This window comes from Littorina saxatilis, linkage group LG14, assembly GCF_037325665.1.
Source record: "Littorina saxatilis isolate snail1 linkage group LG14, US_GU_Lsax_2.0, whole genome shotgun sequence".
NCBI lineage: Eukaryota > Metazoa > Mollusca > Gastropoda > Littorinimorpha > Littorinidae > Littorina > Littorina saxatilis.
The window spans coordinates 4,679,569-4,694,648 of record NC_090258.1 but is presented as its reverse complement, the minus strand read 5'-3'; the positions used below and the strand labels follow the sequence as shown (position 1 = coordinate 4,694,648).

The 15,080-nt window shown below is 40.3% G+C and overlaps 1 protein-coding gene across 3 annotated transcripts in view; it reads right to left on the bottom strand.

Moving 5' to 3' along the window:
* Positions 1-3,914: 3,914 nt before the first annotated feature.
* The window catches only part of LOC138946943 (tyramine beta-hydroxylase-like), a 73,131-nt gene continuing 61,965 nt past the window's right edge, over positions 3,915-15,080 (bottom strand). For all 3 annotated transcript variants that reach the window (XM_070318381.1, XM_070318382.1, XM_070318383.1), the window contains exon 12: positions 3,915-4,328. In XM_070318381.1, the coding sequence (XP_070174482.1) occupies positions 4,132-4,328 (197 nt within the window). In that variant the 3' untranslated portion in view covers positions 3,915-4,131. The remainder of the gene's footprint in view (positions 4,329-15,080) is intronic.

The window sequence follows — 15,080 nt, the reverse complement described above, 5'->3', positions numbered from 1 at the left end:
TTTTTTTCAGCCCAAACCAGTAACCCCCACATGGTTTTCATGTCCCTTTCTGAGAGACTTCAAGAAGTTTCAATTTGACGTCATGATTAGCCTGCCGCATTAGCAAGTATGAAAACACGTCATCGATGACACATTTTAAGACAGAGAGAGAGAGAGAGAGAGAGAGAGAGAGAGAGAGAGAGAGAGAGAGAGAGAGAGAATCATGTACACACAGATGGACGACTTCGCTTGGGGTATGTACTGCCCGGCAGTACACATCTACTTTATTATATAGATAAAACATCAGAAATTGTGAAAGAAACAATTAAAAGTCAGCAGAGACTTTCTTCCGAGATTTGTTAAAATCTCTTAGCAGAGCTAGAGAGAGAAATAAGTATCCCTTCTCAGACAGCCTATTGGGAGCATCAGATCCTCCTCAAGGGGGACCGAGATTTACCGAGCGTGTGTGGGGACGTATCGCAAGGAAGTCTAGTCCTGAGGAGGACGTATCGCAAGGTAATCTAGTCCTGAGGAGGACCATTGTATTTGTACCTAGACCAGACACGTGTTGCGACACCATTGTGTCTCATCAGTGGTCAGGTGGTACTGATGGCGAGAGTTGTCAACCCATGGTATCCAACTAAGAAGCAAACCATTCTCTGAATGGTAGCTTCTGTTGGCATGGGAGACTACCCTCATCTGACAACCCCAAGAGGATATCTGTGAAGGGAAACACTTTGAGTTAAGGCCAAAGTGTAGAATTGATATTTATTAAGAAAGAATTTAGAAATTTAGACAAGTTTTAACCAAGAAATTAGGTTAGAACAAGGGAAATTTGAAAAAGCCTAAAGGGAGGTAACTCTGTACCAGCCTGCAGATCCAGAAATGGATACGCGAACAAGTTAGATCTAATTTTGAAAAGGTTAAACAGGAAAAGCGGTCAACTTTTCACTGCTGTTCAACACAGGACTTGGTAAAGAAGAAGTTTTCTGCTTTATTCAATTGGATCGCTTTAAAGGCGATGCAACTTTCACGGTGACCACATTATAAAACATCAGAAATTGTGAAAGAAACAATTAAAAGTCAGCAGAGACTTTCTTCCGAGATTTGTTAAAATCTCTTAGCAGAGATAGAGAGAGAAATAAGTATCCCTTCACAGACAGCCTATTGGGAGCATCAGACCCTCCTCAAGGGGGACCGAGATTTACAGAGCAAAGTCCCTTAATATATAATTAATGATATATAATATCATCGAGTTTCTCTCTTTATTTGGGCGGTCTGATCCACCACTTCGTCAACGAAATGATTCTACATGTTAACTGATTGATTGATTGGTTGATTGAATGACGGCTTGGTTGATAGGTGCTGGTTGGTTTGATGTTTGAAAGATGGCATACCTCTGCAACTATTCCGCGTGCTGTTCGAACGAATGAGGGTAACAGAGTATGTGTGTGTGTGTGTGTGTGTGTGTGTGTGTGTGTGTGAGTGTGTGTGTGTGTGTGTGAATGTGTGTTTTTGTGTGTGTTTGTGAATGTGTGTGTTTGTGTGTGTGTTTATGTGTGTGTGTGTGTGTGTGTGTGTGTGTGTGTGTGTGTGTGTGTGAGTGTGTGTGTGTGTGTGTGAATGTGTGTTTTTGTGTGTGTTTGTGAATGTGTGTGTTTGTGTGTGTTTGTGTGTGTGGTTGTGTGTGTGTGTGTGTGTGTTTGAATGTGTGGTTGTGTGTGTGTGTGAATGGGTGTGCCTGTGTGTGTGTGTGTGGTTGTGTGTGTGTGTGTGTGCGCGCGCGTGTGTGTGTGCGCGTGTGTGTGTGGTTGTGTGTGTGTGATTGTGTGTGGTTGTGTGTGTGTGTGTGTGGTTGTGTGTGTGTGTGTGGTTGTGTGTGTGTGTGTGCCTGTGTGTGTGTGGTTGTGTGTGTGTGTGTGCCTGTGTGTGTGTGGTTTTTTGTGTGTGTCTGTGTGGTTGTGTGTGGTTGTGTGTGTGTGTATGTGTGTGTGTGTGTGGTTGTGTGTGTGTGTGTGTGTGGTTGTGTGTGTGTGGTTGTGTGTGTGTGTGTGTGTGTGTGTGTGTGTGTGGTATGTTCTACTATCTGTTGAGTGGCTGAGATTTAGCGTGTTGCTTCATTGTATTACCAGCAGATCAGGATCGTCGACTGCGTGATTTTGCGACGTTCACTCGGAATATAATTTGAGCAATGTATTACAAATAAAATAAAATTCAATAAAACTGTGTATTTGTGTGTGTGCGTGTTTGCGTTCGTGTGTGTTTGCGCGTGTGTGTGTGTGTGTGTGTGTGTGTGTGAATGTTTGTGTGTGTGCGTGCGCGCGCACGCGTGTGTGTGTGTGTGCCCGTATGGTTGTGTGTGTGTGTGTGTGCATGTGTTTGTGACTGTTTGTGTGTCTGTTTGGTTGTGTTGTGTGGGTGTGCTTGTACATGCGTGCGTGCGTGTGCATTAATTATTTCATCATTTGCAAAGTTATTCAGTTATAGTTTTTAGCTGTATTGCAATGCGACAATTCTGGTTTGTTGACTGCTGGCTTTCGCGACTTTCACTCAAAACGATTTGTGCGCAGAAAAATGGTTGAGAACGAGAATATTTATATTGTTAAAAATAACAATTTTATTTCTACATTTTTTTTTTACCAAATCAATTTATTCTGGCAAAAGTTATTTTGCGTGTGGTCATTTTGTTTTCAAGTGTACATATAATACTAAAATGAATCTTTTAAATCCAAAATACGTACATTCTGCCCTATTGGAATAGTCAATATCTCTAAAGAAACTTTTAATGACAGTCCATTCAAAACCACGATCGGAGAAGAATTTTTGTCCTTCTGAAATCATGAACCGAAAAGCATTCATTTTAAAAGTCATTGCATATCTGAAGGCATCCTGAACTCAGGTCAAAATGAGTTTGGCTCATTCTCTCCTGACCGGACGCTACAGTCCTACGCGAATCTATCAAAACAAAAATACAAAGTTATCTCCCATATGGTTTTCGCGAGCACTGATCTAAATTTGATATCAGTGTTCGCCAGACGAAAATGATTGCAGATTGGCCGACTTCGACAGTGATCTCCGTTCTGTTCTTCACAGTTATGATAAAAACATCGTTCTGAGGTCAAAACAAGTCGAAATTTTGGGACTGCTGCCCGAAGGAGACCGTATTATATGGTTTCATCACTGTCAACTGGTTACAGAAAAAAATCGTCTGCTCCAGTGAACGCCGAAACCAATCACGTGACACTTTTGCCATATTTAGAGTTGTTTGTACAGTAAATACAGCCGCGAAAAATAGCTCGCTTGAAACTGTCTTACATATCAATTCCTTGGTAATTTAAAAATTACAAAACACCATTAAAAAAAAATTACAAAACACCAAATCATTATCGACGATTGCGAATCTGCTTATATCAATAATACATTAAAAAAAGCTCTAAATATGTAAAAAAAAAAAAAAATCAAAAAAAAATCGGTTTCCTTGCCAGACAAGGAAACTCAACGCATCCTGTCAGGAAGAAAATGAGCCGAACTCATTTTGACCTGAGGTCAGGATGATCTGAAGGGTCTTTGCTCATTAAAAAAAAGTCCACCTGATATGAATTAGAAAAGCACTTTCTCTTAAAACAAAAACTACTTTTATGAAGCGGATTTCACAATTAGATCAAATCTGTGAGACCTGAGTTTAAGCTATGGATCCCATCATGCACCTGGAAATGTCAAACTTTGTTTCGATCACTGAGAAATGTAATTCGATTTAAAAACAAATCGGACAAATGAGGCCAGTGAAATGAATGTAAGGCAAAAAAAAATATAGTCTGTTTACAGTTTAGGCACAAAAAAAATAGGGTCGGTAGGTCTGGATTATTTTTTTATTTTTTTCCCAAAAAACATATTTTTAAGTTATTTTGCCAAAAAACAAAGACCTTTTTTTTCTTTCCCCCAAATGCCGAAAAAAAGTCTAGGGTTGCGCGAAAAAATAGGGTCGGTCGGGATACCGTAAACAGACTATTTTTTGTTGTTGGCCTAAACGTTTTTGTTGTTTGAAGTCAATTTGTGGATTACACTAGAATCCTTGCTTTATACAGCAGGCGTACACCATCACTACCAGGCCGAAATCCCTAATTGCCAGGCAACGAGAATCACAGGCGACATCTACAGGCGGTTGTACAGGAGGCTGACAGCCAGCATGGTAACCATGGAAACCAGTTCTGGCAGCAGAGATCCGGCGCCACCGTCCCCGACAATGTTGTCGTTGTTGGCATTGGGATTGGTGATTTCTGGACACCGCTGGCACTTGGGGCAGTCAGTTCTCGGCCAGCACGGGCTCACAGCTGCTAGGAAGTAGGTGCCTGGACAGAAAAATAATGATAATAATAATAATAATAATAATAATAATAATAATAATAATAATAATAATAATAATAATAATAATAATAATGAACACTTATTCATCGCCCCTTTTCACCGAAGCTTACGGCGATGTACAATAGCAAACTTTACACACACACACACACACACACACACACACACACACACACACACACACACACACACACACACGCGCACACACACACACACACACACACACACACACACACACACACACACACACATTGAAATACAGTTAATATGTTAAGAACCCTACTACGTAACTGTCCTACACAACACTCACTTAAATCCAAGACAAATATACAAAACAAGTGTTGACCTTAACGGGGTCAAGAAGCCGCCCTTGGTAATATGGGGGTGGGACACGGAGACAGAGAGACAGACAGAGGGAAGGAAACAAAAACATTTTAAATGAATAAATTATAATAAAACCAGTCGCGTAAGGCAAAATTACTACATTTAGTCAAGCTGTGGAACTCACAGAATGAAACTGAACGCACTGGTTTTTTTCTCACAATGACCGTAGTCCGCCGCACGTGCAAAAGCCAATGAAATTAACGAGCCTGTTTAGCGCGGGAGTTGTTGCGCTGTGCTGCATAGCACGCTTTTCTGTACCTCTTCGTTTTAACTTTCTGAGCGTGTTTGTAATCCAAACATATCATATCTATATGTTGGAACCGACTAGGAATAAGATGAAATTGTTTTTATATCGATTTCGGAAATTTAATTTCAATCATAATTTTTATATTACAATTTTCGGATTTTTAATGACCAAAGTCATTAATAAAATTTTAAGCCTCCAAGCTGAAATGCAATACTAAAGTCCGGCCTTTGTCGAAGATTGCTTGGCCACAATTTCAATCAATTTTAATGAATACAAAAAGCCGGATATGACCTCATCAGAGACATTTATCCAAAATGTTTTCGGGATATCATACCCAGGAACTCTCATGTCAAATTTCATAAAGATCGGTCCAGTAGTTTACTCTGAATCGCTCTACACACACACACACACACACACACACACACACACACACACACACACACACACACATACATACACACACACACAGACAGACAGACACACACACACACACACACACACACACACACACACACACACACACACACATATACACCACGACCCTCGTCTCGATTCCCCCTCTACGTTAAAACATTTAGTCAAAACTTGACTAAATGTAAAAAAAAAAATTAAAAAAAAGTTAAATAAATAAATTTTAGAAAAAATTATTTAAAAAAAATAAATAATAATAATTAATAAAAAAAATTGACCGAGCTCTTTGCACGTGGTGACATGGTAGACAAACAAACACCTGAAACCCGGACAAACAGGCAGAGCAAATCCAGTAAGCACCCTTTACATGGCGGCTTAATAATCCAACGCATGTTCGCATGCTGTCAGAGATCGAACGAGACCCGAAGGGAAGTAACTCATTACCGCCTCTTTCCAAAGTAAATGACGTACACAGTTTTGCGTCACTTCACCTTCACAGTACCAATGATATTACTCAGGAACGGCCCATACTTTCTAAAGAAATATTCAACATAAAAAGTATCCTTGGTTAAAACACAATTTTATTCAAAATACATGACATGATTGATGAAACAATTGACAAAAATGCAGCTAGGACACGAACTCAAGCAGATGCTTATTTGACGTGACCATAACAATGCTAAGTTACACACATTTTCATGATGGTGGACAACACAATTATTAACCAGAAGAACAAAATGTAGGAGCGGGGGATGGGGATCTTAACCAAAACAGGAGGATTTAAAAAAAAATAAAACAAATTAAAAAAGTGAGACTATGAATGAAGCGCGTGGGACGAGAACATCGATGCTGAGACATGCAATAAGTAAGTTCAGATAAATGTACATTTTCATGGAGAGGGCAGCATAGTTCGTTACGAATGTATGGAAGAAAACAACCACACACACACATACACACACACACACACACACACACACACACACACACACAAACAAACAAACAAACACACACACACACACACACACAAAAGAACAGCAAAACAAAAACAAAATCTCAATGATAATTATTACTTATGTTAATATGTAATTGATGCAACAACACTGAGAGGCGGGTTTACGTTCTCCTGCACACAAACATACACAATACCAGTACGTGGGCTAATCCTTCAGGTTAGTCGACCAGATTCAGCAATAACGGATTGGACCGACTCAAAAATCAAAGTATTTATGCGAAATGAATGTTGCTCGCTGCCTCTTAATAATGTTTCCACGTGTCTTAAATTGGCAGGCAGTGAGTTAATTGTGGACATACGAGTATTTTCAAACAACGTGCAGTATAACAACTATTGTCATCATTTTCACGAGTTTTCATTCACAAGCACCTGGGAAATAAATGTCATGTTCCCCGGGGAATAAATCCCCGGTTACCATAGTTGCAGGAAGCCCTATTACATGGATAATCAAAAGCAAACCCAATAGAAACGCTCGAGGATTCTTCGGCTCTTTTCATTGGCGTTTCCCCAGACCTAAACAGACGACACTGTTTCGCCAAGTTCCAAATACGAACTGGCAAACTGGCAAATGTAAACAAAAAACAAAACTACCTCATCAAAGGTCATACATTTATGCTTTATCGCAAACAAATGAAACCTATCGATATGTTTTATCTTCTCACAAAGTCATGGAGTGCGTGTATCTCTGTTTGGAGAAACACGAACGTCAAGTTTAAGTCAAACCAATTGACCCCTGACACACACATTTTGACCCGTGCACAAGACGTTGTATCGATAAACTAAGCGCAAATAAAAAAAATAATAATAAAAAAGCAAAGAACATAGCAACAAGAAATGAAGACATCTGACAAAGCCGAGCAAGCAGAATGACAAGTCTAATGAAAAACAGAGAGGCAATGAGAAACAAGATCGCGATTATCTTTCCTTCGCGGCACGACGCAAATCGTTTGTGTCCTTTGACCCAATTCGTGCAGTGCTGCACGATGCAAATCTTCTGTGACCTTTGACTCAACGTAGCTTCAATATTCGATTACTAATATTTACCACTGAAAACCGAGGGGTGGAATACCGAGAGGGGCAGGGTGGTAGGGCGATGGTGAAATGTAATGAAGAGACACGTGTAGCAATAAGAGAAAACCGATTCTGCAATAACACAAACAAGAACAAAAAACCCAACACTGACCTATATGAATATTTAATCAATAATATGATCGTCTGCGTTGCAGGTGTGCAAGTGAAGGGGGGGGGGGTAACTTGATCATTAATTTGTGTGTGTCAGTGTTTGTGTTCATGGACTGATTGTGAGGGAGGGGGGGGGGTGGGGTGGGGTGTGTTTCAGGTTTTGGTGTGGGTATGAAACGAGCAAAACAATACCCACACCACAAAATCTTGGAGGCAAAAAACACTCGCCGTCGCATCATTTTGTCCGCACAATATTATATGCACCAACAACCGGAAAGAAAGGTGACAATGGAAAAAGACTCATCTTTGCTTCCTGCGATTCCTTGCCCCCGACTCGAACGTCGCACGATAATCCACATAACAGATCTGTTGTGAGATGGTCAACGCTGACTGTGCAAGCAAATCACCTCGTTTGAAATACGACAATCCCATCGCTCGAATGCAACATGTGGGCACTATCGTCTCAAAGGCGCTTACTGTTGGTTTCACACACCACTCTGTAGTCGGAACCTACAGAACTTCGCATCCTCAAACCTGACATACTTGTCTCAACATTATAAACTCAAATCACACACAGTAAGTTGCTTTCGCACGCCAGCTTTGAACAACGTGCTGGGGCCCCGAACATGCATTATAATAACAGAACTCGCGTTTCAAACCATGGCTCCCTGTGTTGATTTTTGACTTAATGTTGAACCACCAAAATGATGACAAAAACGATGTTTGATGGTTTGTTGCCAGACCAGCTTTTTTGTCGGTCCTCGGGGGGCATATCGACTTTTGTTTCATATTTATTGACCGCGGCCTTCGGCCTTGGTCAATAAATATGAAACAAAAGACGATATGCTCCCCCTCGGACCGACAAAAAGCTGGTCTGTCAACAACCCATCAAACATCTTTTAATGTTCAGTTGTTTCATTCCGGTTACCGCACGCACACTGTGGGTTATCTTTTAAATGGCGTTTGCATAAATCGGAATTAAGGTTACTCATGTTTAAACGCATTCTGCTGTGTTGTATTTCTACCTGTCTTTTTCCAAAATAATAATAAACTGGCACATAATAATGAGGACTTTGTAAATAATGCTTAAACTCGCTAATTGAGTTTGTGGTTTTAACCACATCAGGCAGATCATTCCATAAAATTGTAGTCGAAGGAACGAAGGATGTTCGGAAGATTTCTGTCCTGTGCGCTGGTACAAATCTTTCAAGTGGTCGTCTTCTGTGATAAGGATTTAAGGATGAAACTAGTGGTGGCAAAAGGTCAAGTAAATATAGGGGACATTTACCATGAACCATTTTGTGATATAAAATCAATTTATCTTGTCTTCGGCGTTTCTTTAGACTACAAAATCCGCTTTCTTTGTAAATCTTACCATGACTAGTTCTCCGCACACCGCCAATTATAATACGTAAAGCTTCAAGGTGTAGTTTTTCCAGGGTGTTCGACAGGGCTTCGGTACAATTATCCCATAATACATCAACATTGTCAAAATGTGGCAAAATAAAGGATTTGTACATTATTTCCAAACTTTTTCTGCATAACTTATACTTATAATGCCTTAAACAATTAATCAACAAAGTGGTCTTTTTCACAATATTTCTGACTTGAGCGTCCCATTTACAGTCATTTTGCAAAATAATACCGAGGTGCTTGTGTTCCTTTGTGTCTTCCAAAACAATTCCATTGAAAAATAACGGGTCAATTTGGCTTAAGTCACGTTTTATATTCAGTATAAAGTATCCTTCTACACAACCCACGCCATCCAAATAGAAACAAGAAATGGAGGTAACTCATTCCATAAAAACCATTTAATGAGCGGTTTTGCTGCTAGCATTGGTCACCTCCCTTGGCCCAAGGGAGAGAAGCGTCTTACCTCCCTGGCGCGAGCGCTAGAGGACACGGGTGAAAAATCGCTTCTTTGCGATGTGTAAATCGGTACTTTTCTATTTAATTTCTGCAGCTTAGGTAACTGCGCCATGTGTAAAAGATGGGTAGCATATGATTCGGACATACCTGGACACCACAAATTTTAAAAAAACAATGAAGACTATGCGCAGTTACGTAAGCTGCAGAATAAAATAGAAAAGTGCCGATTTACACATCGCAAAGAAGCTATTTTTCCCCCGTATCCTCAAGCGCTCGCGCCAGGGGAGGTACGCAGGGCTAGCAGCAAAAGCGCTCATTAGGAATTGAATATATATTGTGACACTCTCAGTGGGCGGCACATGCCTTCAAATGCTTTTGAGGCCACCCCGGGCGAAGCTGGGCCCTGAATCTCTACTATCTTCTAAAACGTACCTAAGGAAGGGATGCGTTTTTTTCTATAATTTTTTCCGTCAACTATCTTTTTAAAGTAACTGCCTCTTTTTGCATTTTAGAGGCCATCACAACGGCCACATAAAGTTCTTAAGCATTTTTTTCGTATCTGTAATGTCGGAGCGCTTCTGGGGTGATAACGCGAGACAACTCCTCTGATCTTGCAGCGAGGTGGCGCCAGTTACCAGCCGAAGGAAAGAAGGGGCATAACCTCACCAGAACCGACCATTGTCTGTTTACCGTATAAAATGCACGACTTACACACGAACTGTTACCAAACCGATATGCTATATTTGGGACCAATGCAAGGTTTTTTTTTCTTCCTTTCTCGTGTGATCTTGCCGCGAGGTGGCGCCAGTTACAAGCCGAAAGAAAGAGGGGGCATAACCTCACCAGAACCGCCCATTGATATTACTTTAGACAAAAACAAAACCAGTGTCATGAAACAGATAACAAAAAACACTACCCTGGCTACTCTTACACACACACACACACACACACACACACACACACACCACACACACACACACACACACCACACACACACACAGGGGTCCTGATTTGGCCTATTATGAGGGCCCCAAAAGGGTTTAAAATCGTGATCGTGATTGGCGTTTTTTTTACCTTTCTGTGACCGTGATTGCCGAAATTTCCATTTCTGTGATCGTGATGGGACTTTGCCCGTGATCCGTGATGACAAAAAAATCAAGTCTCGTGATCGTGATCGTCATTTGTTTTCGTGATCGTGATGGGCATTATTGCAGAGCATTTTATTTTCAACGTACATTTTTCACAGCTGTATCACTCTATGATCCTCTATTCGTCAAGGAGCCAATCCCGATTGAAGGGAAGCAACAACACATTCAGACATATGATTTTGACAGCGATTGCTTCCAAAGGGACCAATCACACAAAAAAAGAGATCCAATCAGAAGGCAAATTGCAAAAGTCTGCCAAACTTCATCCAATGGAAGGGCTTCGTGCAAACGTTTTGAGTGCATTCAGTCAAATTCGAATTCGAAGATCAAAAATGGCGTGCAGCGGTACTGTCATCGAACTTCTGTTATATTTTGTGGATTCAAGCCAGACCAAAGCAGGCGGCAAGAATGCCTTCCTTGGTGGAAAGGTCAGGCTACGGGTCGGTCTTTCCGAAGACGAAATATCAAGGTATGTTGATCTATGTTGCTCTATGACTGTTCTGAATGTAGGCAAAGATCTTGAAATTTGTTCAAGATCTTTGAGTTTGAGTGAGATCATTGACATTGTCGACATTGCCACGTCCGGCTGTCACTCGCTCAGTGTGACCTCGACTGGCTCGAGATCGAGTCTGCGTGTAGCCAAAACCGAAACTAGAAATGTGTTTTTCATCCCAGCAACGTGGACACGCTTGGCATAGATTCTAATTGTCGCTTCTTTGCATTAAGCTTGGATTTATTTTAGCGCCTGTAAACTTTAATATCAACAATGGGTTAAATTCAGAAACAATGGCGGGGAGACGTGCCAGTTTGGGTCACTTGATCCTCATGTCAAAGACGATCAAAGTCATGTTCGTTGGGGATTTTGTCAGGCATGCTACTTTTCAAAGCCGTTTTCAAAATCCGGTAAAGTCAAATTTATTCCGGTGAAGTTGAAAAATTTCCGCAAAAACGATCCGTGTGAATATCGCGCAACGCGACCGGGCGCCGGTCTCAATGAAGCCAGCGCACAGTAGTGTTGTTTTCACCAGTTTGGAGGTGTGTTGAATGGTGGTGGGGGGAGGCTAAAATGGGATTTTTAACAAGATCACAACACTATTACAGCCCTGAAAATGATGCCCAGAATGCGCCAGATTGCACAGATTTTAACCGTTTTTGGAAAAGATTTCCGGGGGGGGGGGGGGCATGCCCCCGGATTTCCCTAGTTGGCTCGCCTGCTTCGCTGGCTCAGGCTTGTGGCTTCGCCACTGGCACTGCGCGCTTCTTTCAGGTAAAACCATTTTTGGCCTGTATCATTCCTGTTTGTTTTTCAAGGCCATGAAACCAGGCGATGGTGTACCTCAAATTGTATGGCAAACTTAAAAATAAAGAACCCATCACACATACATGTACTTTAATTTCAATCCACCCAATAGTTTTTGAGAAAATGGGTTTACAAGATTTAGCTCTGGAAATGTGAAATTGTGCAAGTATATATTCACTAGTGATACCCGTGCTATGCACGGGATTTTTTTCTTTATAAATTACAGAATTAATTGTGAATAAGCAACAACAAAAACGTGTTAAATGTTCGATGGCATCGTACAAAACAAAATGCCATACATTTATTGGGAGAAAATAGTGTGCACCGTACAATAACAGTTTTACACATCAGCAAATAGGAAAAAGTAACCCAGTGGTAAATATACAGTTGGTACTGTGAACAATAAAACGCCTATCAAATTTTCATATAATTGGGAAAGGATAAAACAGTCTGAGAATTCAGTCAATGTAACAAAAATGATTTTGTCACGCTTCAATTAAGATGCATGCTAGTTAAAATGTATAAAAACAATATGTAACACCAATTATATAATTGGGAAAGAAATCTTGTCGCAGTTCGCCGACAGCTCGAGTCACCCACAATGAAATGTTTGTACGATCGACTGCACTTAAATTAGCGGCTACATTGACATAAGTGAAGTACATAAATGTGCAAAAATATGTGCCCATAGAACAATATTTTTACACATCACCATACATGTCTTGAGCTGTCTTCAGACAGGAAAAAAACAACCAGCGTTAAATGGAACAATATGTTTACACTTTGGCAAACATGTAAATAAAAAGTAGTTAAAATGTGAAGTTGGTTCTGCGAACAACAAAATGTTTACATATATGCATTGTGCACAGAGAAGCAAAATGTTTACAGATCACCATGCATATGTATAGAGAAAAAAACACACTGACACAACGCTAAATGTGCAAATGAACCGTGTGCACATTGTCATGCATACAATTGGGAGCTGGAGAAAAAGACTGCATTAATGATCGCAATGAAGAACACTATCATAGGTGCACATCAGTACAGCCGTACTTGCAAAAAGTACAGCAAAAGTACAGTTTGTTCACACACACACACACACACACACACACACACACACACACACACACACACACACACACACACACACACACACACACACACACACACAGTAGCAAAGTCAAAAGGGATTGAGAAAATGCAATCATGTGCAAAATGAACAAAATATCAATGTATATGTAAGAACTAAAACCACACACAACACACTGAACTAAAGTTGCAAAGGTGTGTACAAAGAGAATAAAAACAAATATTTACACATCACCAACTTAGGTTTGAAATGATCTGAATGCAAACATAGTTGCACATCCAGTCACTCTGTGAGGCAAGTACCCTGACTTTGACAACAAAAGCTATCTTTCCAGACCATCATCAACCAATTTTCAGATGTAGAACCCATGTAATTGTAAAAAGTACATCAATTGTTTGTTCACACACTGTAGCAGCTAAATTTGGTGTGGGTTGTGGATCATGGTGTTACACATCAGCAAATAGGAATGAAAAAGTAACCCATTGGTAAATATACAGTGGGTTCTGTCGTTAAATTGTGCCTTTTTATAAGATTTCAGTCAATGTGGACAGTCTGAGAATTCAGTCAATGTGACAATGATTTTGTCACGCTTCAATTAAGATGCATGCTAGTTAAAATGTGTAAAAACAATATGAAACACCAATTATGTAATTGGGAAAGAAATCTTGTCGCAGTTCGCTGACAGTTCGAGTCACCAACAATGAAGAGTGGACAAAGTTGTCGATGCCTGAACACTAACAACAGCAACGGAAAAGAGAGTGATGTCCCCCTATCTGTCGCCTTGTCTGCGGAAGAGAATGACGCCCCCCTATGTGAAGAAAAACAATATATAGATTGTACACAGGTGTATGGGTAAAGTCGAACTTTAGCGTGTTAAATTCATAGCTCATAATTCAGTGGCATTTAAGTCTCTAAATTTGTAGAACGTGCACTTGCAATCACCCAAATAAATTAAAAATGCTGAAATTTTTAGAACCTGCATTTGCTATGACCCAAATTATAGAAAAATGCTGAAGTTTGGAGCGCAATCATCTGTCAATCAATTGCGAAAGAATACAGCGTTGAAAGAGCATAGCAAAATCAAAATGTCGGCTAAGACACGTGGTGAAGCGAACAAATTCTCCATCTGTATGAGCTTGTTAAATTCATAGCTCATAATTCAGAGGCATTTAAGTCTCCAAATTTGTGGAACCGGCACTTGCAATCACCCAAATTAAATAACAAGAAGGGCAAAGCCCATACGACTCACATGCTTGACCTTGACCTTTACATGACCTTGACCTTGGTGATGAGAGAGGTGAAGATAGAGTGAATGAATGTGGTGGTGATGGTGGTGTTGAGAGAGGTGAAGATAGAGGGAATGACTGTGGTGGTGATGGTGGTGATGAGAGGGGTGAAAACAGAGTGAATGACTGTGGTGGTGATGGTGGTGATGAGAGGGGTGAAGATAGAGTGAATGACTGTGGTGGTGATGGTGGTGATGAGAGGGGTGAAGACAGTGTGAATGACTGTGGTGATGAAGATATAGTGAATGTCTGGGGTGATGATGGTGGTGAAGAGGGAGGTGAAGACAGAGTGGTGAAAGACTGTGGTGATACTGATGATGTTGATGTTGTTGATGTGTATGCAAATGTTTCTGATGTTGATATTCTGCATGACTCTCTGGATGTTGGCAATGCGCATGAAATGGATAATGTTGTTGTAATGTCAGATGTTGATGTTCATTTTGACTCGTTAGATGTTGAGAATGTACGTAACAAATCTACTGTTAAAATAGATGTATATAATGTTGATAGTGAGATTGGAGATTCCTTTGGTTCTGAATATAGTATTGAGGATAATCCTGATATACTCTCCTGCTTAGCGCTTAATGTCTGTGGAATCACTTCAAAGCTAAAATTTCCTGAATTTGTGAAATTTATTGCCAAATATGACATTATTTGTTTTAGCGAGAGCAAACTTGATGATATTGATGAGATTAACATTCCAGGTTATATAGCATTCTATAAGAATAGAGGAACATTTCGCAGAAAATCAGGCGGTGTATTAGTTTTATTACGGGAAGTGTTTGCTAATAATATAACTATTTTTGAAGA